Below are 26,972 nucleotides of genomic sequence, written 5' to 3'. Positions count from 1 at the left end.
GTTCTTTAACCAGGATAAACGCCGAGATCAGCCCGGAGCTCGGGGCTCAGGTGTCCATGCTCGGCGGCGGTCAAGCAAAGCCCCCCCTTGCTTGGCTTGAATTGTTATTGTTGATTTGCTTGGCTTAAGTTGCTTTGGTTGAATTGCTAGTGTTGAATTGCCAGTGTTGAATTGCCTAGCCTGAACTGCAGGGATTGACTAATCATAAATTTGTTGTTGAGATGCATGATGTGAGTGTGTTTTTAGTAGCCAAACAGCTGACCCATTAACCAATATGCATTGGTCTGGTCATCGCATGCCTGCTGCATGGTAACTGGTGGCTCTTCTAGGTAACTTGCAGAAGACTTAAAAGGTACAGATCTCTATCGCCTCTTTTCTAGAGGGTAAATATGTTAGTGATACAAGAGAAAATATCTTCCAATCGCCATGATTTAATTTTATTTTACAATAAAAAAGTGTAAATTGTCTTACAGCACTGTGGTTCTTCTTGAGGTAAACCAGCTCCTCTTGCAGTTGTTCAATCTGTAGCTCCAGATCAGTTCTCTTCATCGTCAGGTCATCCAGGAGTCTACGTAGTCCGGCGATGTCTCCTTCCACGTTCTGTCGGATAGAGAGCTCTGTTTCAAACCTACAACAAGAAAGAGATGATTAAATTAGAGTCACTTTTTGAGACGTGTCAGATAAATGATAAGTGAGTACTACTTATCTGTTAAAATATTCCACTCATAAAAAATTGCTCATTTACCGCCAAAATGATGTAATGCACAAACCCACGTTGTTTTGTAAGTATACATCATATTTCTCAAAATGGGGTCTTATGGGTGTAGAGACTTACATTGAGGTGTTATTGGTGTTGGGCACACAAGTTTTAGGAGTTTGTTAAATATAGTGAATTATGCTTGAGGTTCATGTGTTGAACTTAGAGAATGAAAATCTGATAAACATCGAGCTGTAAAATATGGACTTTTGAGATCAATCAGGGAGCCATCTCTTATAAAGGTATCATTTATTTTTATCTCTATATCATACGTTGAAAACATCAGGAGATGCCATTGCTTGCTTTGGGAGGGATGGGGTTACATATGAATACATCTGATGCAGTTGTTATGTCTAATATGATTTGGGATCTGACAGTGAAAGGTGGTGCTGCAGCTCTATTTGATGCCTCACTGGCAGGTTTGGAAGTTGATCAGTAGGTTAGATATGACTAGAAAGACATGGATGCATTCCAGGTCTAATCCTCAATGAGAATGCCAATTTGTAGACTAGTCACAAAAGAGATGGGCAAAGTTGCGATGTCGGCTGACTCAGAAATTATCATAGTATAAAAACTTTTGCAAGCTTCAGTGACTGCAATGTTTTCAGATTTTACAAATAATAAGAGCCAGCTTTAGCTGCTCTTTGCGATTGCCTAAGGTCATTTCAATTGCTCGGAAGGGTCACGAAAAGCTTCAAGAGAATGCCAATGTGAAGCAAGCCTTGACCCTTCTGGCCTCACACAGGAAACACTTTCAAAGTAACCCCGATTCTCAAAAGCCTGTGTACCTAAGGTTCAAACTCATCGATTCCCTACTGCTAGAGGTTCAATCCTTCACGGATATGATATACATTGTAAGGAAAATGGCACGTCATTCGGACAGCTCAAGGCAGACTTCACCTTGGTTGAAATCAGCCAAAATCGAACATTTTTGCTAGTTTTCTTGAATAACAAAGTTTTGTGACTTTGCTAGACACTGTGGAGGAAAATAAAACTCCACCTGCTGCGGGTACACAGGTCCTCAGGTCCTCAGGTCTGTGGATGAGACTGACCACCAGTCTTGGGCATTTCATTAGTCAACATTGTATAAAGATGTGAGGGTTTGCTATATCAAGGTGCTAGGAGGAGTGATGTACCAGCGTGGCAAAGAGCCATATAACTAAAGGCTAATATAAAAAGATCTGTTACAGAATTTGTGGTTTTAAGTATTAGATATTAAGGGACTCATTCCAGAGTGGGCGGTCATGTACAAGAAGGGATCTGACTCCACATCTTTGTGACTGGGTGATGAGATTGTGTTATGTGGCTGATCTAAGATGTCTGGTTGGCAGATAGTATTGAAAGCGCTTAGATAGGGAAGCCCCGCAAATACAGTGTATGATGCAAAATATTGATTGGCACTTTATGATCAGTTTTGTCAGTCCCTTCTAAGAGGTGGAACATAGGCTTGCCCTTGATCTGAAGAGATGACATTTCTTCTCACAGAGAAATGCTCTTATTTGATGGCAACGTGTGGTTTTGCATTCATATCCCAGTTGAAATCCTGGCCAACAAACAATTGTTTTCTGGATTCAAGAAGTCCAAGAGGTTCATGCATGGATTCCAAAACTTTTGCTTTGCATGAGAGATTGTTTGATGATATAAGTGATAAAGGGGACAGATGTGGCCAGTCCTATATTGATTGTCTTTGTATTGCATATTTCAGTAGGTGAAAAGACGTTTTGAAAAAAAAAATAGTTTCTTGATATCATTGTGCTGAATCATGCAGAATTCTTGGTATGCTGGCTATCATTGCTGTCTTTCCTTGTGCGAAGATCCATGGTGTGGAAGAGGTGATGGCATGATTGCTCTGTTAGTGCTGTGCTTGTCACTGACGAAGTACAGAAGGTTGAGTTGGTATGAGTTGTACTTTTTCAACTTAATGAAAGCCAGCCGTAGATCTTTGGAGGAACTATCTCCATTTGTTACCCAGGTGTCAAAGTGTGCTTTGTTTGATGTGGTATGGAAGTGCCTCTTTGTCTGCTTTTCTGACTCTTGGTTTCCTAAATTAGTAATACATGTGGAAGGGTTTCAGGGTGCTATTGTTTGAGGGCTATTAGAAGTTCAGTATTCATATAGGCACAGTCATGAAGGGCTGCATGAACTGTGAGTACTGTTGTGCAATGGTATTGGTTCCCAGCTTGGATTATCTTCAATTGTGAAGGTGACTACTGCATTTTCAGACCAACAGAGGGATTGCATGTCAGAAATTTTGAGTCCTGGGATTACTGGGAAAGTGAGGCTGAGGCTATAGCCATGAGTGTCTGTAAATGGCCTTACTATTTGGGTAACAGACATGTTTATTGATGTTAACAGTGATTACTTTACAAGGTTCTTAAAAAGACCATATTCCCAGATGTTAGGGTTGCTCATCATGAATGAACTCTTAAAGAGATGGGTAGTGTAGAAGAATACGTCTAGGGTTCTCCCCCAAAAAGATGAGGGAGTGAGAAAAATCACATTGCATGTCTTAGATTTTGTTGCCCTTATGGAACTGAAATTATTGGCCTATGTTGATTCTTGGCACTAGAAAATATAGTGAAAGTTTGGCATATTTAACTTTTATATTAGCTCAAAGTAATGTGGCACATGCAGTGCAGTAGTGGCATAAAAGTCAGAAGTGACATGGCGTACCATTTGGATTTACACCACCCAATAAGTCACTCGATAATAATGATTTCAGGCCTGCCATTGCATATCTAAGCTGATGTTCTGTGAGGGACATGTCAAAGGAAAACATTTTCAGCAGAAAGCTACTTTTAATAATCCTTGAACAACCTTCCTCAGCTCATCAGGACCTCCCCATCCCTTCTCGAATTCCGCAAGATACTGTAGACCTGGCTATTCCACTAGGAGCCTGATCGGCCTACTCCCCTACGCAGTGCCTGGATACCCCTCTGATCATAAGAGTGCTCTACAAGTCCATATAACGTAACATACATTTTGACATTGACTAAGTCAAATATAAATAGTGCCTTGAAGTACAGAATGCCTGGGTGAATAATGTCTAAAACGCAGGATATTCCTAATATTTAGACTGCTATATTCCTGCATGAAAATATCCAAATAAGGTATTTGTCACTGTCTGGTCATTTTCCTACGGTAAATGCATACTTGTTAAGAAGTTTTATATTTTGCCACACATGAGAATAGGAAATAGATGCATTGTTGTATTATGATTTAGTGGTGAACATAGGCTTTTGTGACATTTGCAGCAAGGCTGACTTTATTAAAAGTTGATTTTCCTTGTTCAGAATCTATGGCAATAACTAGTTAAATTCTGAGCAGGTTCTATCTTCTTCAGTGGCACTAATTAACTCTTGAAGGGTTCTGAAATACATTTCCTGGGAGAGAACAATATGTCTGGACCTGCTGATATGCAGGAGTAAGTACTGGTTGAGTAACTTGCAATGGGGAGAAGGGAGTTGGCAGGAAAAGGATATTGCCCTCTCAAAGAACTGTCAGGAACCTTCAACAGAAAGATGTTCAGTGGTAAAGACTTCTATATCTTTGTATGTCTTATAGTAAATAGTGCTATAGAGTCATGGTGCCTTAGAAGCTGATCCACTTCCAGCCAATCAGTCTCTTTGAAGAACAGGGACACCGGACCTCTGAGCTAGCAACCTTTGGTTTCCAGTGAAGTTCAATCATGTGATTTGGGCAGCCAGCGGGGGAAGATGCTGAGCTTCACACACTAACATAGGAGTCCTGTCCTCTTGAAAGCAGAGCAACATTTTCTGGAATTGTTTCCAGTAAACCAGACAGGAACCAATGCAAAAGAGGGCTGGGAGAACCATTTCTTTGAAAGGGAACAAGAGTTTTTACCAATCACTTGCCAGTGACCTCAATAATGATGGCTTCCCACCACAAGCGCTTCAGAATAAAACTGGGCTTGGGAACAACAGAAGATGAAGACTCTGCTGCGGTGTGTATCTGGAAAGGAAGTTAGGCCTGGACCTGCTCTGGCTTGAATCCAGGGACTGGAGGGGATTCTCAAGGGTCGGAGCATGTGGCCTTCTGCAGCCTCAGTGAGATGAAACACTGATGAAGGCTTACTTTTTGCACGAACCAGCTGACCGGTCAGAAGTGAACTGGACTGGAATTTGCCAAAGCCATTGCAGAAAATGAGTGTGTGAGCTCATCAGCTGGTCTGTGGGCAGCTGAGGAATGTAACAGCAGAGCATTTTGTTGAAACGACATGCTGATTGATATGCTGGAAACAGTCAGAGACAGTAAAGCTATCTCCGTACGGCACTTGTTAGACCTGGCATCTTTGGCGTGGTTTTCCCTATCTTTTTGCCTCTGCCTCCTGTATTTTTGACGCTATGCTGGATTTCGTTTTTGCTGGTTTAGATGCTTTGGGCACTTTGCCACTGCTGATCAGTGTCAAAGTGCAAGTGCTCCCTGTGTAAATTGTTATTGTAATTGGTTATCCATGATTGGCATATTTGTATCACCAAGAAGTCCCTAGTAAAGTGCACTGAGTGTGCCAGGGCTGGTGATACAAATGCTACTAGTGGGCCTGCAGCACTGATTGTGCCACCCACATGAGTAGCCCTAAAATGGTGTCTCAGGCCTGCCACCGCAGTGCCTGTGTGCAGTCCTTTAACTGCCATGGTCAGTGTCCCCACTGACCAGGCGCAACCCTTCCCTTTCTGTACACCTTGGTCACCCCTATGGAAGGCCCAAGGTACCCCCTTGGTCAGGGTGCAGTGTATGTGAAAGATAGAGCATGTACTAGTGCAGGTGACATGCTCTGGTAGTGAATGACAGCCATTTTAGTTTTTCACTATTGTAAGGCTACCTTGCCCATAGGCTATCATGGGGAATGCTGGCTTCAGCATATCTTCCCATAGGAGCAAGGTAGGACATACAAGTCTGGTATCCCTGAACTCAGAATTTAATAACACATCCTTTAGGAAAGGTTGTTTTTAAATCCTGTGTTTGAGAACAGCACTTTTAGAAAGTGGCTGTTCTCTTAAATGACCTTTCTGTGTGCCTTGGCCTGTTTGTGAATTGACTGACTGGTTTGTGAGTGACAGGGGCTGGGTGGCTCCCAGAGGCTGAGTGGGCCATCCCTGGGCCGAATAGCTCCTTCTGCATCTAGAGTGGTGGGAAGGGGTAGCACCTGGTCCTGAATAGGGCTGTGCCTGCCTTCCACAATACTGGCTCCACCTCCTGGTGGGCGGCTGACGACCCTGCCCCTCTGTCTAAAAGGAAAGGAGAGGCCAGGAAAACAAAGTGCTCAAGGAACACCCAGAACTGGTTCAGACCAGGCTCAGAGCCCTCCTGCACAAAGGGAACAAAGACTTTTATGGGTATAAGTACAGGACCCCAGACTACAGAAAAGTAGATCATCCTGGAATCAAGAAGGAACCTCTGCCAAGGAGAGAGCTGGAAGACTGAAGAAGGAAGACTGTCCTGCTGTTGTTTTGCTGGACTGACCTGCAGTTGCTTTGCTGCCAAGGAGAGGGAAAGGACTTTGCTATGTGCTGTGTCCCCTTGCTGGAAGGAATCTCCAAGGGCCTGAAGAAGAGCTGGCTGCCTGTTAAGAAGTCCCAGGAACAAAGGTAATTCTCCCCCAGCTTCCCTGAACTCTACTGAGAGAGTTCTGTCCTTCCTAGAGTGCTTGGGCCAGTTGTGGTGCCTCTGGAAGTTGTACCTGTGTTGGGAAACTGGAAACCAAGATTTTAAATACTTTCTGCAAGTTTTAATGCATCGCTCGCTTGCGGAGCGCATCCCCGTCAGTGCGAGGAAATTCCCGTAGCCGCGATGACCGAGATCGTCACAGCGCCTGTTGCCGCTGCCAGAGTCATCGCATTCTTCGCTTGCGGGACGCACCAGACCGGTGCAGGAAGATTACCGTCACTGCGAGTATCGTCGCAGAGCCTGTCGTCACTGAGTGGGATCGTCGCACCGCTTGCTTGTGGACTGCATCACGTCGCTGCGAGATCCATAGCAGAGCCATCGCATCGAGGGGCCGCGAGAGGAGAAGATCGACGCTGAGCCGCGCATCGTCGCCGCAACCGGAGATCGTCGTCTCTCCGAAGATCGTCGCATCATGCCTTTTGCGAGCTGCTTCCACCGAAACCTGTGCAACGGAATCCATGCAAGGTATCGTATCCCTCCCCATACAGACCGGAGTCACCGCAACACGCCCGCTGCGTCCAGTGGGGTTGTTGCATCGCCTCCCCAGGGTCTCAGGAGTGACGCATCGCTTGTTTTTCAACGCTACAGCTTTCACTTTGAACTTTTGTCGCATCTAAACGTTGGCTAACACGTGACACAACTGTGGATTATTTTAACGCAACCTTAAGAACTCTTTTGAAACCATATTCTTGAACTGTGTATGTTGGATTTTTGTCGTTTTGGTCTTGTGTAATTTAGATTAAATACCTTTATTTTTCTAAACTGTTGTGGAGTCAGTTTGTGGTGTTCGTACAAATACTTTGCACATTGCCTTCAATAAGCCTGACTGCTCGTGCCAAGCTACCAAGGGGGTGAGCAGGGGCTATTTGAAGAGTGTTTCCTCCTTACCCTGACTAGAAGCAAGGGTCCCTATTTGGACAGTGGTACCTACCTCTGCCAACTAGAGACCCCCAGTTCTAACAGCACTGTACCAGAAGAGGACAAGTGTATTGTGGAGAAAGGAGGGCAGGAGAGCAAATTAATTATAATGGACTCCAGTTGGCTTGTTTCACAGTCAGTTTGACACCTCAAGCTGATGAACAAGATTTGCAGCAAATAAACCAAAAGGTTAGTTACAATTAGAGATAGCATAGAAAACTTGATTAGAAAAAGATCATACATTAAGTATTCCAACATAAAGTGCTATATGGTGATTACATTATTATTGTGATACTGTAGATGAACCAGAATGATAGGTACAGACAGAAAGTAACTAAATTATTTCATCAGGTATGAATATATTGTGTAGAAATGAATTCATGCCTTTTAAAGGCTACTATACCTCATTTCTAAATTGAATCTATGCAAACTAGAATTGATACCCAATTAGACAACTGGGAAATATAAACAGGTGTGTTCAGTTAAGACAAAGCAAGATGTTAGATGTGTTTTATTTTTTTATAAATAAATACACATGTATGAGATGCAGTTGAAATCCTGGAGGGGAATGTCCAGGGAATATGTGGTCTAAATATAGGGAGATTTTACTGGGATGTTTCTAAAAAATTTTCAATTTTTCTTGTAATATCTGAAGAAAAAATCTTAATGAATTATAAAGACAGAAAGAAGTTTACAATGGAGGGTGAATTTAAATCATATATTTCGGTCCTTTTCACAAACTGAATTTTGTATAAACTTTAGTAGTGCTACAATAGTTCCACTCACATACTCCAAAATGATATTCACAAACCTACATGTGAAGATTTCCACCTCTCCCAACTTTTCTGAAAAGAAATCACTGCCCTGACTGCAGAGATATCTACACACTTGTGCATACATTTTAGGAGTAACTGTAGTAATTATGGGAGGGACAGGGCGCAGTGGCTTGAAAACGTGGACTACTTACTACTAAGCGGGCGGGGATGAGGGAGGGGTAAGGAAGAATTAAAGAAGGGCTAGGGAGGGGAGAGGTTTGGGGTGGAACATTCACCCACTCAAAATAAATGTGCCCGTTGGTATTCACAAACTTCAAGTCTAAAGTTACTAGATTTTTTTTAATTTAAAAGAAAACAGAAATGTAATGTTTGTAAAAAATACTTACATTAATTTAAATTAACTGCACATAACTTTTTACTACATAATAACAAATGAGCATTTTACTTTAGGTGTTTTTTAATAAAACCTCAAATCAATTTCAATGAAATTAGTATATTTAATATGGTTAAACTTTTATGTCAAAGTTAAGAAAATAGTGTTGTGTAACTTTTTATTTTGCTCTACATTTAAAATAAATATATTACATTCATTTACATTAATATTTAATCTAAAATATTTTTAGTCTTTTTTTACGTTTGATAAACTTTAACATTTTTCCCTCTACTGTAGGATAGGGAGATCTCTATACCGGTAGCATAGGTATGCGTCTATGTGAGAAAGGTTCCCTGTAGTAACTTTGTACTCATAAATTAGGCTCACTCCCTGTTTTCAGGTGTTGAGCACATGTAAAAAACCTCAAATCAATTTCAATGAAATTAGTATATTTAATATGGTTAAACATTTATTTCAAAGTTAAGATAATAGTGTTGTGTAACTTTTTATTTTGCTCTACATTTAAAATAAATATATTACATTCATTTACATTAATATTTAATCTAAAATATTTTTAGTATTTTTTTACGTTTGATAAACTTTAACATTTTTCCCTCTACTGTAGGATAGGGAGATCTCTATACCGGTAGCATAGGTATGCGTCTATGTGAGAAAGGTTCCCTGTAGTAACTTTGTACTCATAAATTAGGCTCACTCCCTGTTTTCAGGTGTTGAGCACATGTAAACCTACACTATGTAGTACATTTACACTTCTAAATAGTGAATAATGAAAAGTAATACATTTACCACAAAGCAAAAGAGTAAATGACTTGTTTAGATTTGATAACATCTAAGTTTACCTTTATAAATAGTCCTCTATGTGTTTAGATGAGCCAGTACCAGTAATTTAATGTTAGAGGGTTACTTCTGCTTAGGTGTATTCCTATTTATATAGGCAGATTGGCATTGCATGAAAGGAGATATGTCCAGTAAGTGGCACCTAGATGAACACAGAGAGTACCTGGAAACAGCCACTATGTATGTGGCTCTTGGGGTCCACATACATTGTTAGAAATAGTTATTTAACAACACATTAAATCATTGTCTTCATTTTCACATCTTTAATTTACATCGTTTAATATGGAAACTATATAATTGGGTTGATGAGCTGGTTCAATATTTATATATTGAGGCTTACTGATGTCATACAAACTTAATTCGTTTTTGTACAATCTGCATTTTCCAACAGTTGTATAAAGAACACTTGTCTAGATAACAGAGCAGCGCCATGAAACCTTTGGGAAAAAGTCACCTTTGATACAGCGGCATGAGATATTTGTATGAAGAAATAGTAAATAGGAACATTAGCAGAACAAATCCAGACTTAACAATGTGATTCATCCTCATCTTGCTATATACCCCATAAAGAAACACTACATGAATACATTCCTCTTCCTCACTTAGAATGTACAGCTAACTTTGAGCATAATTGATATGTATTACAGTGTTTCCCACTCCAGTGCAAAATGCACCTAACTGCATGCTGAGGAATATCATTAGCTAAGTTCTATGCCTGGGGAGATCATTTACGAGGGCTGGATCCATGCCAGACTTTCAGCATACCTACGTAAGATAAATGTACATACAGGCTCAAGCTATTGATATGCTTTTCAGTTCTGATCTGTGTACAAACTTCTGCTTATGCAGGAATCATAATTATGAATTGTGAGTTGTACGATAACAGCACCCTACACAATTGGTGAATTTTTTTAGGCCAAGAATGCATGGTAAGTTCCGAGACCAAAATTGGCACCAAATTCTACATGCAATTCTTCATTTCCACTAGGAAAAACTCAGATTTGAAAATGTTTACAGCACCCAATGAATACTTTTTTCATACAGCATAAGTGTTTACCTGCTACAGCAAATACAGTCAGGTTAACAGTGATTTAAATCATTCACATAGCTGATATGCTAAAAATCGAGTTTTTTAATTCGTCCTCATGGACCTTTGTTCTTGACCATTGATCTGTACATTTGAACATTCATGGTAGGCTCTAGAACATCAACTGTGGCTCCTACAGCAAAACTTACTTCATCCTAAAGTCATCAGCTGCCAGTCTTGCATTGTCCACCTGCAGCAAAAGTCGGCCATTTTCTTGCGTAGCATTCTGGATCTGTAGATCAAAATGGTAAAATTGTTGTGAGTATATCAGAGTAAAACACAATGAAAGATTATAAAATGGTAGAATTGTTGTGAGTATATCAGAGTAAAACACAATGAAAGATTATAAAAAGGATCTGGGATCCTATTTCCCTGCACCTCTGATATTTAAAAACTAATTTTTGGTTGCTTCCGTCTAATGTAAAGTTGTCCTTTCTTTTTTTTTTAATGTTATCCAAACAAGAAGTAAGTCAAATAAAACCTCAAACTCTCCGATTTGCTATTTATGACATACATTTTTTTTTAAATGCACTAAACAAATTTTAGGAGTCAGAAAGCTTATCTGTAAGTAATGTGCTGTTGGCGTCCCTTTCAAATACCAAATCAGTGTGTGATGAGTCAATGTTTTTTTTTAAGTTTGAAAAGCTTTATTGATTAGATTAAAACAATGTAAAACATGAGTACAATAGCAAGGAAGGAAACAACATAAGATAAATTAAAAATGATCGAAAACATTGCAAATGGAATAATAAACCCCAAGAAAAGTTAAAAAATGTACCAATAAGAAATGCTTTTATAACTTTTCAATTTTAGGGGGGATGAGGAAAAACAAAAAAGAAAAGAGGGATTAAGGGGAAAGGAGGGGGGAGAGGTGCAAAGGGAAAACATCATTTCATAGCAATAATTAGGCGAAAAACAATAGCAAAAAAATAAGAGAAATAACAACTGCGGATGATCATGAGGAGTGTCTGGACAAAAATTCTGTTAAAGGAGACCATAATAAATCACGTTTTATCAATAGTGGAATTGACGGAGCACATGCACAGGAAACAACCTTTACCACGCTGATTTTACTCCGCGTGGCCTTTACAACGCATCCCTTACAACGCAAGTCGTTACCACGACTTGCGCTGGAGGGCGCGAAAGGATTAAAAATAGTAAATTTACTATCCCAACACCTTCCCTAGTGTCCACGGGGACTGGTGTTAGAATAGTAAATTATACTATTCAAAATCCGCGCCCCCAACGCAAGTCGTGGTAACGACTTGCGTTGTAAGGGACGCGGTGTAAAGGGATGCGTTGTGACGGTACGCGTCGTACCGTCATACATCCACATGCACGGTCCAATCTATGATGGTGACAGAGTAGATTCCACCAAGCATTATAAGCAACATTAGTAGTGTCTTTCCAATTAGCAGTGATAACTTGAAGAGAAGTGGCAATAGAAAGGTCAATGAATTTGCGTGTATGCTGCGGAACATTCCAAACTGGGGCTAAGCCACCCAAAAAAATGGTAACAATATCGAAAGGAACAACAGTGGACAGAACTTTGTTAGTGTGGACCAAACCCTGGACCACAATAATTTAACTGTAGGGCAGAGAAAAAACATGTGAAACAAATCACTAGTAGAACAAGAACAAGACCAACATTTTCTGGAGTCAATTAATTTGAATTTGTACAGGTCATTAGGGGTATAATAGAGTCGATTGTACAAAAAGTAAAAGGTCTGTGTGGTGCTGGCAGAGCGAGATACAGAGTGAATTTTAGACCAAATGGAGTCCCAGGTGAGCGTGGAAAAGGTGTGGCCGAGGTCTGATTCCTATCTACGTTCAAGGCGGGTTTTGGGCCTATCTGTGGGAGAGGGAGATAATAACTTGTAGATGGCCGAGGCCTTAAAAGGGATATGGAAGTTTGGTGGGGAGGCAAGTAAAGGGGGAGAAGGGAATGATGGGACATCCTGAAGAATAAGAGAGAATAATGAGGGAAGAAGTGTATTAAAGGACGAGAGATATTTAGTGGAAATACCAAAGGAATCCTGGAGTTCCTGAAAGGTTAGTAAAGAGCTATTAAAAAGGAGATGTCTATAAGTGAGAATTCCTTTATCGATCCATTCCTTCCAGAAAAGTGCCCGATTGCGGAGTTTAAGAGATTTGTTGTACCAGAGTGGAGTGTTGAAATGAAGGTCAGAAGATGAAGAGAAAGAACGAAAGAGAGCAAGAGTCAAAGCTTTAGAGTGTTTAAAGATAGGAGATACAGACTTCTGAGGTGGCTGGGTAAGATTGGTAGCAGTGAAAAACGAGAAGGGTAGAAGTTGAGCCAATTCCAAAGAGCTCCAAGCCATGGTAGGTGGGGGAGAAGAGTCTTGGAGAAAGGGCCAAATCTTTTTGAGGGAAAAGGCAGAGTGAAAGCGGGAGATATTGGGGAAGTTAACACCACCAAGATGTTTAGGTTGTTGGAGGCGAAGTAGAGATACCCTGGCTTTGCGCTTGTTCCAGAGGAATTTAGAGAAGAGTCCATTGATAGATTTAAAGAAGAAATGGGGAAGGGAGACAGGAAGCATGGAAAGGCAGAAGTTAACTATAGGAAGGAGCATCATTTTGATGGTGGAAAGACGACCCCACCATGAAAGGAAGACAGGGGACCAACAAACAATGAGTGAGGAGAGTTTCTTAAGAACATCAGAATGGTTCAGTTTAATGGTTTCTCTAATGGTACTAGCATATAAGACACCAAGACATTTAATATATCCGGGATTCCACTCAAAGCCTGAGCCATGAAACATATGAGGAAGACAGTGTTTGTTAAGAGGAAGGACCTCTGACTTATCGATATTTAACTTATAACTGGAGACCGAAGAGTAATCCCGTAGTAAAGAAAAAAAAGCGGGAAGGGCAACAATAGGATTTGAAATATAAAGCAAGATATCATCTGCGTAAGCCGTGTATTTGATTTCTACATCTTTGTAAATTAAACCGGAATAGGCAGGGGATTGTCGAATTTTCTCCAAAAAAGGTTCCAATGCCAAAATAAAAAAGAGAGGGGACAGCGGACAACCTTGTCTAGTGCCTCTGTGGAGGGGAAAATAAGGAGATTGAGAACCGTTAACCCAAATGGAAGTAGTGGGAACAGAATAGAGCAATTTAATGTATTTGAGGATAGTGGGGCTAAAACCGTGCCAACGAAGTGCACCAAACATAAAATCCCAATTAACACGATCGAAAGTTTTCTCAGCATCAAGGGTAATAGCCGCTATTGGAGTATCCATTTTAGCAGAAAGGTGCATAATATTGAGAAGGGTCCTCGAGTTATCAGTGATAGATCTACCTTTGACAAAACCGGACTGATAAATATTGACTAAATCAGGAACAACGGAGTTGATGCGTAGAGCTAATAGTTTGGCATATATCTTACAATCGGTGTTGATAAAGGAGATTGGCCTATAATTTTTACACAGGGAAGGATCCTTATATTTTTTGGGGAGAAGGACAAGCATAGCTTGCGTAAAAGAGCCTTTAGATTCACCGGTAGCAAGAAAATGATTAATTAATTGGAGCAAATAAGGAACCAAAACAGTTTTGAAGTGGAGAAAGAACCGTACCGTAAAGCCATCTGGGCCAGGCGTCTTATCTTTAGGGAGAAGAGAAAGAGCCGTAAGAATTTCTGTTTCGGAGATGGGGGCATCGAGGGAAGAGAAATCTACAATGAGTCAATGTTTTATGACTGAAATTTAGTCACAAAAAATTGAAAAGTAACTGAGGCCTGAAAGGAGGTGGAAACCCATTTGAAAACTAATGGGGTGGCCTTAAAAGTTTTTAATCCAAATTTAAAAAAAGAGTTGTTTTTGGAATAGGCAGCGGGCCAAGGGACCAGTTGCAAACTCTCAAACAAATATGAAAAAACGTTCCTATAAACCCAGCCCTGCCGCCTATATGGAAATGGACTTCATTTAGGGAAAAAAAATGCTTTATTTAAAAGAGATTACAGATATGGTGGTAAGCTGACCCAGCAGGCCACCATTAGTGTCATGGGCTCCAGTCACAGTGTGTCACAATTTGCTACCACCTCGTTATTATTCATGATTTAGGTTATATTAAAATCCACTACAATTTGCAATTTCAGGAACTAACCTCATAGTACCTATGTTGTTTCATATAATTATTTACTGGTCGCAATTTACAACTAGAATATTGAGATTAATTATTTGTATGTCTAGTTCTTAATTCTTCGTTTTTGTTCTTATTTTTCAGATTCTTTTTGTTTGCCCAGATTTTTCTCTAATTATCTTTATCTCTTATCCCTTTTCACATTTTACTATTTTCACCAATATTTGTTAAGATGTTTCTGTTTGTGTGGGATACAGCTATTTACATCCCTTGACTATTTGCATTTTTTTAGTCATGTGATAAAGCTAAATTAACATTTTAAGTAACCCTGGGCAGAGACCTCCGCTTCGTCCGTGGAGTGTGCAGAGATTTGCCCTCTCCGCGTTCTGCGGAGAAGGTGAATAAGAGGACACTCAGCAGCGGAGCGGAGTTGGCCAGCACCTGCCTCCACCCTCCAATTATAAAAAGTAATTATACGTGATTAAAAATTAACTTAAAAACCACCTACCAGGCATGCGGCGTCCCCAGACTGACCTCCTCCTCTTTTTCACCCTATCGGTAATCCTTGTGAAAACTGCGCATGCGCGCATGCCCGCGCATGCGCATTTCTCACAAGGAGTAGCGAGACGGCAAAGAAGAGGAGGAGGGCAACCCAGGGACGCCGCATGCCAGGTAAGTGGGTTTTAATTTATTTTTTAATCATGTTTAATTACTTTTTATAATTGGGGGGTGGAGGCGGGTGGCGCAGCAGAGTTCCACGGTGTTTGTTTTCAATTCTGTGAACCTCCTCGCAGCCCCGCTACGCACACTATGCCCGGGGTTCCTTTTGAGGGGATTTCTGCTGTTGGTTTCTGCAAGTTCCTAGGGCTTCCATTGCATCTATATGCAATAACAGTGAAAAACTGAAGATCAGTGTACACAAATGGACAAATTCATCTGCAAAGTGTGTTTCTGCAGATCTGTATCCTTCTCGCTGCAGCATCAACGGCATGTCTTGTCTCTTCGATAGCAGAAAGAGGGAGAAGTGTAGTAATTTGTAGTAGGGTTTAATAGTAAAGCTTTGAGTCAATCAATCAATCAGAACATTTGTATAGCGCACTACTCATCCGGAGGGTCTCAAGGCATGGGGTGGTGTAGATGCATGGGGTGGTGTTATGTCAAAATGGTCTTTAAGAAATTGATGTTGGTACCTGGGAAGGCGTGTGTGCCATGTGTGTTGGTGTTTAAACCCCACCGTGTTTTGGTCTACATTTTTTGTGATAACATGTTAATTAATTTCCATCTGTTAAGTCCTAGTTTTTTTTTCCTGTAGAGTAGGAGCAATTACAAGCCTTCAACTGATCGGATTAGCAGCTATACATATTTGTTTAATTTAGCGTACACTTACATGGAAATTAATCGATTGAGCTAAAATGCCCTATTGGAATACCACTTCACATTTTTGGCTTCTAAGATATATAAGTAAATACATTTGTTTTGCGGCAAAAATATCTTTTAAATGCTTTACTTTATTTAATAGGGAATATAATATGGGGCATTTCTTGCACTTTCCATTGTTAGACAAGGAAATGGAGAGAAATGTAGAGTATGGGTGAAAGGGAGATTTTGTCGAGGATGCAAGTACAATGTAAGAAGGAAGAGTATACTCACAACTGGTGAACGTACACAAGCACCCAGTCCCTTGCAGCATCCAGAGCATTAATGAACCATAACCGAGCCATTAAAAGCCACACTATCTGTCCACTGGCTTCATTTCACCAAATTTACGGCGGAAGTGGAAGTGACCTTAAACTTTCTTTGACTAGCCAATGCCATCACATAGAGTGTAATTATGTGCAACCAAACCATCTGGTATCAGGAGTGGACAGAAAAGCAAAGGAAGGATAATTTAACACTGAGATCCAGGGGTCATATTTCCATTCCTTGATGACCCTCAGATACACCCCTGCTTTGAGAAAAAGCACTACATAAGGCATGGCCTTTGGTTCATTGCCGGATGTCATTGGAGGGAACCTGATACCCGCTCCATGGTGGTGCACCTTCAGTCCATGCACCAGGGCTGCAGTGTGTCAAGCAGCTGCGGTTCACACAAACAGCATGAAACAAAGCTGATTCCTCTGCAGTGCATGCACGTGAGAACGTTGACAAGCAGTAGAAGTGCTGAGTGATTGCAAATGGTTGTGCATGGCGTTCAGCATTATGGAGGGCTGGAGACAGCTGGAGAGTCCACCTGAGACACAGGCAACCCCCAGCATCCTCTTGACCTAGTTGTATCTGCTTACCTCACCATGGCTCAACTGCGAATGCGACTAGTGGCAAAGAGACATTTGTGAAAAGGGGTGGGCAATGAAGATAACTGCAGAACAGTTGTCCTTTGCATGCTGGTAAACACATGTACACACTTCCCTGGCAATTGGGATTCACTTGGGTGTCAACGTGGATTACTACATGGCAATGGTATTTTACATGTTGGGTGGGGGTGGCAGGATAGTTCTTAGCAATTGGGATCTGCATACTGGACGACAATCTGGTATCGTTGGCTTTTGGCCAAAGATACGCCCTGTACGCAGGAACCACAGCCAAACTTCAGAAACGCCTTCAACGCATACAGAACGCCTCTGCACGACTCATCCTCGACATCCCACGCCACAGCCACATATCTGCCCACCTGAGAAACCTGCACTGGCTCCACGTCAGCAAGAGGATCACATTCAGGCTGCTCACCCACACACACAAAGCGCTCCACGACTCGGGCCCCGAATACCTCAACAACCGCCTGTTGTTCTACACTCCCACCCGCCAGCTCCGCTCCACCAGCCTCGCCCTCGCCACCGTCCCTCGGATTCGGAGAACCACCACGGGAGGAAGATCATTCTCCTACCTGGCAGCCAAGACATGGAACTCCCTCCCCGCACACCTACGACTGACCAGGGTCATCTCACCTTCAGGAAACACCTCAAGACCTGGCTATTCGAGCAGTAGCAGCACCCCCCCCTCCCTTCAGCGCATTGAGGCCCTCACGGGTGAGTAGCGCGCTTTACAAATTGATTGATTGATTGATTGGCACTGTACATCCCTCCACTGCCTTTTGGCTAGTTTAGCCCTTAATAAATAACCATGTACATACATGCCTATGATATCAGGCATCCCAATGTGTGCTTTAGATACCCAGGCCCTTACTTATGAAAACTTTATGTTGTCCTTGTGTCATACAGGCGATGCAACGAAAACGCAAAGGCTTCAGTAATATTTACAAAGCCATGCAAGGCCTGATTTGCATGGCGTTGTAAAGCATTGTAACGCAAGGCAGCTGCTTGCGCTGAGTTATGTTACAATTCAACTAGGGAGGCATTCCATTGGTGGAGCATGCTTGTTCCCATGCATCCACCCATGGATCTAATTGAACTCCCAGATTTTTAAAGATTTGTGAACCTGGGAATGCATCAAAATGCTATGCTTTCCAACAACGGTTCTACCTGGCCTCCGTGGCTGCAGCCTGGTCATGGTCAGATGAAACTTCTGGCTCAGGCCAATGCAAATCTAACCAGTCCTGCAGCTGAAAACAGCATGAGAGCAGCATCAGGATTGGATGGAGTAGCCTAACCCAGCACTCCTTTTGAAACTGGAGACCTGTGCAGTCCCTTGCTGTTGATTAATACAGCTGCTGGATAAGTGTGGGGCACTGTGCGCATGTCGGGCTGGTCATCGGCAGAAAGCCAGCCAATCCTACATGTGCACTCCGCACTTTACGTGTCAACCCTGCTGCTGCTCTGCTGATCAGAGAGCCACCCAGCCCTACCTTCATACTGGTCAGTGTCACGCACAACTTAATAATGTAGCAGCAGGCGGGGCAACGCTCCTTCGCCCTAAATGCTTTCCCAAATAAGGTGCAACAAGGTGTAAATCTGTATTTCTCTTCGTTATTTCCTCTTTCGACATGTACTGCATTCTGCAGTGAACAGGAAAAGAGGAAAATGGCTCTACGGATTGTTTTCTGCAGGAAGTTGCCCTTCCTGCACAAAAACAATTGCGCCTGTAAGGCATTCACCCTTGCACTACCATGCAAGGGGGCCTGCATTGGCGCAAGGCAGAACACAATGTGCCAGCGCAACAGTAGAGCAGAACATTTCCTCCATATCTTTGTAAATGTGGAGCATTTCTGCTCTCTCCCTTTCACACAATTCAGCACAGCAACTTTGCTTGATGCCGTGTGTTGCGTGAAAGTTTAGTAAATGAGCCCCCAGGAAATGTGAGTGTATATAATGGTATTAGCTGTAGAAATTAGGCTAATTCAATTAAGTCACGCCTGCCCCCATAGTTTTAGTAATCTGAAGTGGTAAGTAATGTTTACCATTCCTAACAACCAGACCATTAGCCCTCGCACAGTGAGAAACCCCTTGGCACAATGAGCAACCTATGCAAGCATTAACAACCACCTGCGGTGGACTGGCATATTAAGGGAAACTGATGCACATTTCAGCAGCAACACTGACAGGTCACAGTGTAATTAAATAATCACACTAGAAAACCTGGATAAAACTGCACGTAAAGGGCATAAGATGGCAGCAAAGTGGCATGTGACAGTGCCAGTTTGTAATGTGCTTCATGTTTGGCATTGAAATTTTAATGGGTTTTGTCTGGCATAGGGTCAATCATTGTGGTTTGATCTGACTGGATTTTAAAATAGTTCTCGATCTCTTTGTATTGGCTTATAATAGGAACTCTTCTAAAAGTGCTGAAATACTTTAATCCAGTTTTTTCCCAATTCTGCATGCTTCTCATAGACACGCTCAAGGGTCGGACTGTCCTATTGGGCAATCAGGCAGTGCCGGCGGGGCTGGTCTGACTGTTCACTATGTGGGTCATTTTTTTGGCTTTTGGTGGGTCTGTTTTATGCTCTTCAGGGCCATTTTTTACTGTTGATTTGCCTGATATTAAACCAAACATTGTCTGCAGCAAGATAAAATCTGTGAATTCTCCATACCTTGCAAAGCACTTATAAAGCATGTCTTTAAAGTTCAAAACTGCCCCAAATTACAAACTAGGGACACTTTTTGTACTGTATAATTCAGTAATGAGGACACTTTTATTATGGTGCCTTGGCCTATCTTCTGTCCCAATCCGACCCTGGGCACATTCCTCATTTCTCGCTGCAGAGAAGTTTGGATACTTTAGCAGACACGTGAACATTAGAATATATCATCATTACCTCCCCCCCCTCCCCCACAGAAAGGTCTATAAAGCATGGGGATTTCCACATGCCTAAATGGTGCTGCTCAATGCAATGGGCCATATTTATGAGAAGTGTACAGCGCATCATGTGGCAAGGAGTAACAGATACGTCAGTATTACTGACGTACCTGAAGGCGTAAAAGTGACACATTGCTGGGGTGTGTCTGAAAACAGACGCTACTCCAGCAATGTGTCTTTCACATGGGGCAACCCTCATGTTCAAGGGCCTGCGTTCTAGAAGTGGCGCACTAAAATCTTATAGATTTCATTGAGATGCAGTGTGGCCGAAGGTAGCTTCTTCCACACAGTGTGGTCATGTATTTCACTTTCAAAGTTCTAGCATGGCATTATTATAGGTCTGACGCCAATTTTGGGTTGGGACGTCCCTCACTCACCCAGACTGACCCTCATCCATAGGACTGATCTAATTGGGGAGAACATCTACAAATGCCACCTACTGTTGTTGGGCCTACCACTCGCAAAGCGAGACATTGCAAAAGCCTGGAAGGCACCTCCCCACCCTCTCTTGGGGTTTGGAAAAAGGGCCTGGATTTCTCCATGGGGCTGGAGATACTTATCTTTGCTGCTCGGGGCTGCACTCCGAAACATCCTAAGATATGGAAGAGAAGGGCAGACTTCCAGGAGATTTGCTTAGAGTCTATTCTGAATCCTGATCCAACAACAGATTGATTTGAACATAGCTGCTATGTGGTGGGATATACAGATTGTGGTAATATGGACTCTGCAGTTACTGATTTATCACCATCACCATCACCACCCCCTTTTGTACCTCTTTCTTCGCCATAAGTCGGCAGGGTATACTCAGACGTGAGTCCCTTGCTCACTTTGCCACTGGATTCAAGCAAGCCTGGCTGAAGACGGCTGTAATGCCAGAAACCGGTCCTAGGAAGCTTGTTTCCGGTCCAGGAAAGGCATGGCTTGGCAGTTCGGGCTGGACTGTTCCCATGAGGCACAGGGTCAGACTGATTTGCATATGGCCATGTCTGAACTGGGGTGGCAGAGTGGGCTAAAGAATGGTGATGGATTAAACCCAGATCTGTTGACTGGGTGTGAGTGTTTGATTGGTTCAGATGCTCCGTCCATCACCACCCCCTTTTGTACCGCTTTGTTACTGATTAACTTTACATGCTTTATACTTTATAGTGGATTAATGACACTTCAGTTAATTGTTATTGTAACACGTTGTTATGTACATGATCCTCCCATTTATATCCTGATACAAAATGTCGATATAAATATTTGTGTTATACCTGACGCAGGTTTAATGTAGCGCAGGGGTTTACGAAGTGATGCATCTACCTGGATGCGTCACTTCATGAATATGAAGCAACGTGGCACATTATTTAAACCGCCGCAGCATCACAAAAAGTGACAAAATTGCGGCGCAAATGTGATGCAGGGCTTCAAGTGTATAGCTTTTATACTTGGGATGTTTTCCCAGTATATGCACCTTTTCCAGGCATATGGCATTAATATTAAGTCATAGCGAAATATAGATTATAATTTGGGAAATTTTGTGTTATGTGAAATGCCCCAGATTATGCTATTACACCACTTCACGCACTTTGCAGAATTTTGCCCTATTCGTAGTCAAAATTCACTGCGAACACACCATTAGTTTGCACTTTTTTGTGTAAAATGCATGCCAGCGTCAAAAATTGATGGTAGGGTCCATTTAACGCTAAAATATAGTGCTAGAATAAGGATTTGCATTTTGTGCAATTTCTCCTAATTTTGTTGAATTTTTGCATAACTAAAAAAAAGCTAATTATTTACATTTCACCCACCCCAACTTACATATAGAAAATTCTGCTGATAACTACACTATTTGGCCCATTGTTTCCAAAAGTTTCTTAATGGATGAATCCCTCTTTACCTTTGACTTCATTCCCATCCTATTTCTTAGTTTATGAACCAGAATGTCATCTGAGTGGCATACCCATACTTTACAATCCCCCATAAAATATTTTATTCTTTGCGCCTCTGCTACATACGGGCACTACACCCCAGCACATCCTGCTGTGGCTATCTACATTTGAAGGCAAGCTACTTCTTCTCATGGTATGGTATGTCAGTTTCTACGGTAGGTGTTTTCTTACCTTTCATATGACCCTGCTGCAGCTGGCAGGCGTACCTGCCTAAGGGTGTCCTTGAAGCTCCATGGCTTGACTCTGGCCTCTGCTTGTTCTATTTGGGCTTAGCTTGACTCTGGCATGTGCTTGTTCTGTCTTGGCTGAGCTTGGCTCTAACCTGCACTTGCCCTGTGCTGGCTTAGCTTGGCTCTAGCCTGCACTTGCACTGTCTTGGCTTAGTGTGGCTCTCGCCTGCGTTTGCTCTGTGTTTGCTTAGTTTGGCCCTAGCGTGCACATGTTCTGTCTTGGCTTACCTTGGCTCGAGCCTGCGCTTGTTCTGTCTGGGCTTAGCTTGGTTCTAGCCTTCACTTGTTCTGTGTTGGCTTAGCTTAGTTCTAGCCTGCGCTTGTTGTCTTGGCTTACCTTGACTGGAGTCTGCGCTTGCTCTGTTTTGGCTTAGCTCGGCCATAGCTTGCGCTTGTTCTGTTTTGACTTAGATTGGTTCTTGCCTGCGCTTGTTCATTCTTGGCTTAGCTTGGCTCTAGCCTGTGTTTGCTCTGTGTTGGCTTAGTTTGGCCCTAGCCTGCGCTTGTTCTCTGTTGACTTACCTTGGCTTGAGCCTGTGCTTGCTCTATTTTGGCTTAGCTAGGCCCTAGCCTGCACTTTTTCTGTCTTGGCTTACCTTGGCTCGAGCATACGCTTGCTCTGTCTGGGCTTAGCTTGGTTCTAGCCTGCACTTGTTCTGTCTTGGCTTAGCTTGGTTCTAGCTGGTGCTTGGTGTACCTTGATTTCAAGAAGTCTCTTGGCCTTAAAGATGCACCTTTCTCCTTGTGTTTTGGGTTCCTTATGCAGGACTGTTAGCATGCCCTTCCAGAGCTGTGACTTGCCCTGCACTGTTGTGGCTGCTCAGGGGCCAGTATTTTGCAAGCCCTTAGCTCAGGGCCAGGCTGGCCGCAGCGACCACCGGGCATTTCTCTAGTGGGCCGTAAGGGTGGGGCCGGTTTAGGGCCCCTGGGGGCCGTTTTTGCAGCGTAGCTGCAATATCGCCCCTGTAACAAAATCGGCCTAGACCGGCCCAGGCAAATAGATCGGCTGCTCCCCCAACCCCTCGGGGGGCGGCCGAACACTTTGCCAGGGCCTGTTTTGGTTCCCAGTCTGGCCCTGCCTGAGCCTGGGCTGGAGGGCCCATGTTAGTGGTTCACTCCTCTTGCTGACATGTCTCGTGGCTGCTTGGCTGGGCTGGTGGTGTTGAGGGTGAGTTTGGGCACCATCACCTCCATGCCTCCTTCAGCTTCTTTGGCGTTTTTCCCATGTCGGGGGGCCTTGGCCCCATTTCATCCACTGCCTAATTCCTGGGGGAGTGCCCCTCCTTAAGAACACCTCTTGCAGTCTATGACTTTTGGGCCTCTGACTCATCTTTTTGCATTTTAGCCACCTCCCCCCACCCCCTCTTCTCTTTGTCAGCTTGGCACTGGGTAGCTGAAGCGTGCCAATGCTAGAGGCCGTTCATCTCCGCTGTCCTTCAACCATTGATCTGCTTTGAGGTCGGTCCAGAGCCGGACTGGCCGTTGCGGGCATCGGGCAATCCCCCGGTGCGCCGCACGGGTGGGGGGCCGGTGTTGGGCCCCTGGGGGCTGTTTATGTTACAGGGCCGTTTTTGCAGCATAGTTGCAAAATCATCCCTGTAACAAAATCGGCTTAAAACCGGCCCTGGCAAAGAGCTCGGCGGCACCCCCAACCCCTGGGGGAGAGGGAGTGGGGGGGCTGGCCGAGCACTTTGCCAAGGCCTGTTTTGGTTCCCAGTCCGGCCCTGGGTCAGTCCACCGGCCTCCCTACATTTTAGGGCACATGTGTCAACCTGGTGCTTGTAATGGCCATTAATGTGGCTCCTTGGGGTATTTTTTTTACTGGGGTCTCGTGTGATTTATGGTGGGGTAATTCAGTCACTTAGAAGTTCACCATTCAGCTGTGCCGTCATCTGATCCCGGTTGTGATCTGTGTTGGGTCCATCCCTCCATCTTGATGATTTTTTGACTTCTTTCTTCTTTGGGGTTTTCTTGCATGTGTCATAAAGCAACAGTTCTTTGATCACCTAGCCTTGCAGTTTGTTCTGGGCCATAGTGTCATCCTTCCCAGCTGCTTTTTTGCTTCTACTGCTCCTCCATTCCCACCGGTCAGCTTGGAGTCTATTCCCACTCCATTGGTCAGCGTCTAGTCTATACAGCACTGGGTTGCGTAAAGTTTGTTCAGGCACCCCTGTGATTTTACCAGGTGTAATTCGCTCCTGTGGCTTCTCCTTGACCTGTTTGGGGTTTGGTTGGTCAACCCTCCTTGGGATCTCTCTTCCGTACTTTTACTTTAGATGATTTGGGATGCCTGTGCTTTCTGCTTCATGATTTCTGGTTTCTGCTGACATCCTCAGAAAGTGAGGGTGAGGAAAAATGAAGTGAGTGGAATGGCCCAACTATTTGATTATAAACTTCATTATTCCTCTACCAGGTTCTTCCTCACCTCATTCCTTCACTCCTCCTGCATTCATTTTCGTCCTCCTTCATTGCACTGTGTGACTTGTTTGACTTTGGAGGTAAAACTTTTAGTTCTGGGTTAGCAAAAGAGTTGTCTGTCTCCAGGGCGAAACTGGCATTCACAGGGTAACAATGACACAAGTAGAACCTGGACTAATGAAGATTACCGTAAGTAGTCAGGCCATTCTCCCACGACACCACAGCCTGAATGAAGAAGACTGATGCAATCATTAACCAGCCCATCCCTATAATGCTTCTTTTACGAGCCTGTACCATTTCTCTTGAAAAAGATATCTCTTTGCCCTTCAGTGTACATCGCACACGACACCCAGAGAATTTGTCACATGCTCGTAAACACCTGACCTTGTCTTGCCCATCACATAAGTACTGTGTGAGTCCGACATTTTACAACTGTATCCACTGTTTGTCTTTCAAAGTTCACTGTGGTGTGCACGCACTGGTAAAAACATTTACAGCGCTCCCCGGGTAACCATTTACCTACATTGCTGATAACACTCCATCAACGATTAGCACCAGTGATAAAACATGCATTGGCAAAGCCAATAAGTATCGCCTTCGGAAGTGTGCCATGTCTAATTTATTTAGTTCCTTGTTCCAATCATTTGAAATAGAAATAAAAAATGTGAAAGTAAAAAATGCTGCTGTCAAAAGGTGATAGGCCTATATTTGCAAAGAAAAATATGTAAAGAGTCTCATGCTGCTATGCAGTTGCCATGAGCCAAAATGCAGTCGTAGACGAAGATGGGAAAAAACACTGCCATTGGCTGTAAACTGTTGTGGCATGAAGGAAAATGTGAATGAAATCTAAACAGGCCAATGGATGAAGAAGGCTGGCCAAAAATCCTTCTAAGTATGTATATTTGTATGTATTATTATTATTATGGGTTCATTTAAAAACAGAAGGCTTATTTCTAGGCTAGAACTCAATTATTTAAAAAACCATGGCATTGGAGAACCATAGCATAAAAATATGCCTCTTGAATAAATGAATGAGAGAATAAATGATTGAGTAAATTAATGAATAGATTTAAGCAGTTATTTTCTGTGCCCAATTTTGTAAACAGCAAAATAAATAGACATCACCTTTACTGATTGTAGTAATTTGACGAGAATACGACTATGAATTTTAGAAGCCATATGCATCTAGTAGCCGAGGTGTGTAAGCAGCTGTTTCTTTGTAACGTGCATAGACTTACGGAGTATTTTACACGTTAACAGATTTTTACAAGCTTTTCACTTTACACATCGACGTGAAAATCATTACTTTTCGACCAATTTCTTTGTGGGACAGTAATTCCTGTAGCCACATTTAACTTAAAAATGCTTCTGAATATCTTACACTTTATAAAAATAAAAATAGTGGGGCATATTATCAAGAAGGATGTTAAAATTATCGCTGGTTTAGTGGCAGAAAACTGCAGTTAAAGCGGCAATAATGGGCTTGATAGTATGCCCTGGAGAATTCCAATAGAACCTTATGTTCACACTAGAACATGGACTTCTATTGGAATTGTCAAGGGCATATATCATCAAGCCCATTATCGCCACTTTAGCTGCAGTTTTCTGGCGCTAAACCGGCAATAATTTTCAATGCCGTTCTTGATAATATGCCCCAATGTTCTTCTGAGAATTGCCTTTTTAAATACAAAAGCGTTGCTCAGTTTTAACTTGTAGAGACAAATTCTACATACAGTTCCATGTTGTCTGAGCTTTATTGGAATGGAAAGGATGGCATGAGTGATGGCGATGGTAAAATTAAAACTTTGCACAGTTTTCAAGGGTCAAGGAACATCGAATTTTAAAACTAATGGGCGAAAATACCCTTTGCACAGTCCTGTACAGTGGACCACCAACCCAACATACTAAAAATGTGGCCCATCCACCCTCTGGCTAGCCATACTATGACATTTGGACCAGCTGAAGTTTGCACATTGCAATAACAAGAGGAGATTAAAGACCCAATGCACAAAGAATTTGTGAATCAGGCCGTATGTGATAGAAAAACAGCTTTTACCAATGTACAAATACCAAATTGCAATTTCGTAACAAGTTACGGAATCACAATTTGGGTTTGTAATTCGGTATTTCGAAACAGCGTGCTTAGGGCGTCTCTTCCAAATAGCGAATTGCAGTGTTATGTCTAAGGGCCATATGTATCAAGCCAAATTGACTTCGCAAACGCCGAAATTCGCAGAATTTCGGCGTTTGCGAATGCAATTTGGACTAATGTATGCATCAAGGAAATCTGCTTGAGAAATAAGGAATCGCAAAATATGCGATTCCTTATCTTGCGATTGCATTTAAGGAATCGCAAATTTTGCGATTCCTTAAATGCAATGTAAGAAGCTATAAAAAATAGCAAATTGGCCTCAAGGAATCGCAAATTACCACCAACTTCTAGTTGGTGGTAAGTTGAGAATTCCTTTCAAAATGCATATTTTTTCATTTTTCAAAGTGCCATGTGACGCACATACATGCCCTTAGGGCATGTATGTGCACCACATGTGCACCCTTGCAGATTTCAGGGGTGCAACAAGGTG

At 42.6% G+C, this 26,972-nt stretch overlaps 1 protein-coding gene across 1 annotated transcript in view; it reads right to left on the bottom strand.

Moving 5' to 3' along the window:
• The window catches only part of LOC144756001 (keratin, type I cytoskeletal 20-like), a 73,205-nt gene that overhangs the window by 28,134 nt on the left and 18,099 nt on the right, over nucleotides 1-26,972 (bottom strand). The window contains exons 2-3 of the mRNA XM_078645475.1: nucleotides 10,607-10,689; nucleotides 472-628 (exon numbers count right to left, since the gene is read on the bottom strand). Coding sequence (XP_078501601.1) covers nucleotides 472-628; nucleotides 10,607-10,689 — 240 coding nt within the window. The remainder of the gene's footprint in view (nucleotides 1-471; nucleotides 629-10,606; nucleotides 10,690-26,972) is intronic.

Source organism: Lissotriton helveticus, chromosome 5_1 (genome assembly GCF_964261635.1).
Source record: "Lissotriton helveticus chromosome 5_1, aLisHel1.1, whole genome shotgun sequence".
In the NCBI taxonomy this organism is placed as follows: Eukaryota; Metazoa; Chordata; class Amphibia; order Caudata; family Salamandridae; genus Lissotriton; species Lissotriton helveticus.
This window is presented reverse-complemented; position numbering and strand designations above follow the sequence as displayed.